The sequence below is a fragment of the Phacochoerus africanus genome, chromosome 2 (genome assembly GCF_016906955.1).
Source record: "Phacochoerus africanus isolate WHEZ1 chromosome 2, ROS_Pafr_v1, whole genome shotgun sequence".
Taxonomy (NCBI): Eukaryota; Metazoa; Chordata; class Mammalia; order Artiodactyla; family Suidae; genus Phacochoerus; species Phacochoerus africanus.
The window spans coordinates 93576129-93581737 of NC_062545.1; the positions used below are offsets into that span (position 1 = coordinate 93576129).

The following is a 5609-nucleotide window of genomic DNA, read 5'->3' on the forward strand; positions in this document are numbered from 1 at the left end:
TATTCTATACTAAGAACAAAGCTTTAATAAGTAATAAACTATGATACCTAACATTCTTTAACTAAAGGTGTATGTAGTTAACAAAACGCATGAAAGCCTTGGGCTCATGACATTCTTAAAACTATGATTTATTTGGCAACAGCAAGCTAAGCATTTAACCTATTGTGCTGATTTATGTAAGTTCCAAACCACCAATTTCAATAGAAAGGAGTAATATACCCAAAAATTATCAAATGCCCCCACAAGGGATGAAAGTTACAGGTGACACTGTTATTTGATAAAAAATATATCTATTATAGAAAATAGCAAATTATAGGCCAAACAACATTTTTTCCCAGCCCCAAACTTCTTTTTAAGTAAAGGGACTGAAATCATAAGTTTCCCCTGTATACTCTCACAAAATAGGTGCCATAAATTGTTACTCCAAAACAAAGGCTTTTTCCATTACATTGTTTAAATAATTTCACTCTGTTTTGGTTCAAATGTTTTACGTACCCAGGGCAAATCTTTAGCAGCAAGAAAGCTGTGAATCAAAGATAGAAAAAGAAGGATAAACACAGAAAAATAGATTAACATATTTTTTAGGGGATATCATTTTTATTTTCCTGGAGCCGATGTCTTTCAAGGGATTGCTCTGCAATCCTTCTTCTTTCTTCAGCTTGTCTGTAGCTCTGCTAACCAGACAAGCCTCACGCATCCGCAATCCTTCTTCTTTCTTCAGCTTGTCTGTAGCTCTGCTAACCAGACAAGCCTCATGCAGGTGCCGACTGTGGCTTTGCTTTCTTTACTGGAGCAGCCTTATGGCTCCCGACATATTGTCATGAATAAATTTTATTTTTGAGACTAACATTTAATATTATACTGCAGACTTTTTCATCTTGTATGCTTTCATCCAAATTTTATCATTTCCATTACTTTTAACAACCCACAAGTAAATTTAAAAATATTATTCACATCTGCTGTATCACCCATATAGAAAGAACTTAAAAAAAATCATAATATATCAAAAACTCTAAAGTTACTTTTCTAACTTGAGAATTCATCATGAACCTCTTTCTTATGCAGTAAAGTTTTTTTTTTTCACTTTCAATGTCAGCATACAACTGTGGAATATAGATTAATCACTTTGTATTTGGTCATTCTTCAGCTGATGGACACTTGGTTGTTTGCAGGTTTTTATTTCTTTTACCACTATTAAAAATGCTATAATAAATACACGTGCTTATAACATGATATACTCATGTTTTTTATTTCTAAAATAAATTCATAAGTTTCTTCTATAGTCTAACTATGTGTTGCTGGGTGAATGACTTACATATTTGCATAGCAATTTTCAATAAAAAATAAAACCTTAACAAAAAGTGCCACACATTGTGATTTTTTTCCAAGTAGTATTTTTTACAAGAGAGGATACTGACATTTACTGACATATCCTTATCATTGTATGATGACAAAAATTGCAAAATGGCCATCAGCTATTAGATGTCATAGGTACAGTCTTTTAATGTGTAAACTGTATACTGGGTCACTTTGTTGTAGAAAATTGACATAACACTTTAAACCAACTATAATGGAAAAAATAAAAATCACTTAAAATAATAAAAAATAAAGAAGCCAAATTAAAAAAAAAGTGCATCTAAAATACTCAGTGGTTGAAAAATTTATTTGTGTGATGAGAAATGAATGTATAGACATGATGCAGCAGCTTTATTTGTAAATATTGTGTTTGACTTGGAATTATATTCTTCTACCTTTTCTCACCTGAAAGACAATCATAAAGAAAATATTAAAATAATACATTTATTACCGAGGATTGTTTTTGGAGGGAAAATCCTCACTTTGAACATCCTTTTTACCCCTTTCCTTGAAATAATGACTATGCTAACTTTATATCATTGAAGTAAAAGTGGAGGAAAAAACCCAACAGAGAGAGTGGCATAACAGAAATACAAATTATTGATGGACTTTGTTCTCACTTCACTGCTAATCCTCTGGTTTCTTGCTCTTTAATGTTATATTTTTGCAATAATGAATATCAGTGCAAATGGGCTACTCTGACGGGTACACATTCATCAGATGTCATGGAATCATACTCACTTCAAAAATGTAGGTCCAGCCTACCACAGAGACAGACAAACAGACACACACACGCACTCACATGAAGACTTCTGGGGTGTCTGGATGAACTACTGGAGGGACATCTTGTTAAGGAGTCAATCCCAAATGAAATCTTCCCCAAGGATATGAAAGACAATTTGTGGATGCTAGAATCACATGTGCTTCAGAGTTAGGCTCTCAAAGGTTTATAGAGCTCCACTAACTCTCACTGCCACAGCCATTCAGAAACTCTATGAGGCTGAAACAGATTTCCATTAGAGGTGGGTAGACAATATTTACATTATCTTTGTATGGCTTCTAAAAATCAAAATGATACCCTAAACTGAGCCATTTCACTTTCATTTTGGAAGGCACTGGGCATTATGGAAAATCAAATAATACAATACTTAAAGCTTATTTCCAAGATTTAGAATATTTTTGGAAAATAGATGTTGTAAAATATCATCCTACTACTTATGTTTCAAAATTAAAACTGGCATCATTAGGTTTTAGGTATTTAAGTAGGTTATACCACTACTGACATAATAGATTTTTACTCACTGAGATTATTTATATAGCAGATTTATTTCTGTGATACTAGCTAAAATTAAAAAAAAGTGCAAGTTTCACAAAAATAAACTGTGAAAGAGAACTGGGTACACAATTACTCAAAGTTTAAATGATGTTCCTTTTTGTGACTATAACTCTTCACACAAATTTCCTCAAGAAAATTTCATTAACTCTGGTAACATACAAATACAGGCAAAAACATATATGGAAGAATAGTATATAATCAATGTATAATAGAAGATCCTTAGATAAATAAATAAAATAAATCTGCCAACATTTAAATTAAAATCTCTAAAAGAGGAGTTCTCTGATGGCTCAGTGGGGAAAGGATCCAACACTGTCATTGTTGTGGCTCTGGTTACTGCTATGGTGTGAGTTCAATCCCTGGCCAAGGATTTCTATTTGAGGAAAGACACTGCATAAACAGGATCAAGATATTAAGAATCTGCAGATCCCCAGATTCCTGGTTTGATTGGACTCAACCTCTATGACATTCTCAAGTGGAAAAAGAAACCCAGGAAGAAAATGTTCATTTACTAGGAAACCTTTGGTTCAAGTAATCCAAAATAAGGTGTTCAAAAATAAATTTACTTGAACAAAAATCCAGTCTCGTAAATTTATAATAAAAGAAAATTCTAAGCTCATTGAGACAATTTTAAATACATTTTTAAGGTTATTAATTATTCATTAGCCATAAAACATTGATGATAGTTTAAAGACAACTCACTTATTTTTTTAGCCTTCCTGTTGCTTATTAGTACTCTTAAAAAGATTGAAAAGGCCTACAGTGTGACCAGGAATGACATTCTTCAATACTCCAAATTCAAGGTTGGTAGCCTCATTTGACACACTACATTTATTCCAGTTTCTGATGGCAATGGAAAGGTCACTGCTACAAATAATGAACAAACTTCTTTCAGATGAAATGTCATTATTTCTCTCTCTCTCTCTCAGTCACACACACACACACACACAAACACACACACAAACAGAGTACTCTCAGAAGAATAAATAGGAATAAGAACTTGATCCCCTTGCTGTACAGTGGAAAAATAAAAAAAAAGTAAAATAAAATTTAAAAAAAGAAAAAAAAAATTTGAGGGGCCAGAGATAAAATTTTATATTCAGCACACGTCTGGTAAGACAGTAAGAAAAGAAAAGTGATATGGACCTGATTATGGAAATCACTGAAAATGAAGCTAAAGATATTTCAATTATTCTAAAAACACAACTTAGAATAATTACTCAAAAAAAGCTTTCCTACTACTATTTGCCTTCCAACTAATATGAGAGTCATGACATGAAGACCAAAGATACAATATAGTCAATAACAGTATTAATAACCTAGGGAAATATCAACCCAAGAGAAGAAAAGAGGGGATACTAACTTAGAATGGCAAAGCATTTCGGGAACTGGCAAACATGATGCAGAAATTTGAAAGAGAAAATTAGAGGATGAATACAATGCTCGTGATTTAAAACAGATGACATATAAAATTTATTTTTGCAGTTTAAGATAAAGTATATAACCAGCAGCACATTAGATTTCAGACAAAATAGAGGAGCTGATAGAATTCGGCAGCATAATTGCAGGAAATCTCACCCAAGGAATCGCCCTTCCTTGCTGTCTAACGACAGTCCTAGAAAATAAATCTGTAAAGTTTAAACCACTTCTTGTCTTCTCCCAACAGACGACCATCCAAACTCTAACATGGCTCGTGGAAATTTCATGTGGGTCTCTGAGTTCATTCTCACAGGTGTCTCAGAACACCCAGACCTACAGCTTCCACTCTTCTTTGTGTTCCTGGTCATCTGCGGGCTGACCGCGGCTGGGAACCTGATCATCATCACTCTCACCAGTGTGGACCCTCGACTGCAGATCCCCATGTATTTCTTCCTCCGACATTTGGCAATCATCAACCTTGGCAATTCAACTGTCATTGCCCCTAAAATGCTCACCAACGTTTTAGTAAAAGGGCACACCACCTCCTACTATGAATGTGCCACCCAGGTGGGAGGGTTCTTGGTTTTCATTGTGGCTGAGGTTTTCATGTTAGCTGTGATGGCCTATGACCACAATGTGGCCATTGGTAACCCATTGCTCTACATGGTGGTGGTATCTCGGCGGATCTGCCTTCTGCTGGATTCCCTCACATACTTCTATAGCTTTTCTACATCAGTTGTGACTTCATCTTCTGTATTCTCAGTGGCTTATTTCTCTTCCAATGTAATCAATCATTTTTGCTGTGATACTGCACCTCTGTTAGCATTGTCCTGCTCTGATACTTCCTTTCCAGAAACAGTAGTATTTATATCTGCAGCTACAAACTTGGTTTCTTCCATAGTTATAGTTGTGGTATTTTATTTCAACATTGTTCTGTCCATTCTAAGGATATGTTCAACTGAAGGAAGAAAAAAAGCCTTTTCCAATTGTGTATCACATATGATGGCAGTGTTGGTTTTTTATGGAACACTACTTTTTATATATTTGCAGCCTCGAACAAATCATTCATTGGATACTGAAAAAATGGCTTCAGTGATTTATACACTGCTGATTCCCATGCTGAATCCCATGATCTACAGCCTGAGGAATAAAGATGTGAAGGCTGCCTTAAAGAGATTTATGACAAATTCATGCTGTTCTTTTAGGTCAATGTACCTTACAACTCTATAGATAAAGAGAGGGTTACGATAGGCTGCCACTGTGTCAGAGAGAGCCAAGATTAGATGGCTTATACAGGGAATGAAAAGGATAGAATTTGGGCAGCAATGATTTAAAAAATCAACTGAGGGGAGTTCCCATCATGGCTCAGTGATTACCAAACCCCACTAGTAACCATGATGCTGGGTACTATTGATTGATAAGCTTAGTGGAGTCTTTAAGAGTTACTTTTTTTCTTTATCTCTGCTGTTAAGTATCAGTCTTCTGTAGTATGTCTAAT

General features: G+C 34.6%; 1 protein-coding gene across 1 annotated transcript; it reads left to right on the plus strand.

Moving 5' to 3' along the window:
* The first annotated feature begins 4378 nt into the window (after positions 1–4378).
* LOC125120685 (olfactory receptor 8J1-like) lies at positions 4379–5341 on the plus strand. Its single transcript, XM_047769158.1, has one exon. It carries the CDS (start codon positions 4379–4381, stop codon positions 5339–5341), a length of 963 nt encoding a protein of 320 aa, XP_047625114.1.
* Positions 5342–5609: the final 268 nt, after the last annotated feature.

Coding starts and splice junctions, on each gene's coding strand:
- LOC125120685 (XM_047769158.1), top strand. CDS start 4,379: ATGGCTCGTGGAAATTTCATGTGGGTCTCTGAGTTCATTCTCACAGGT.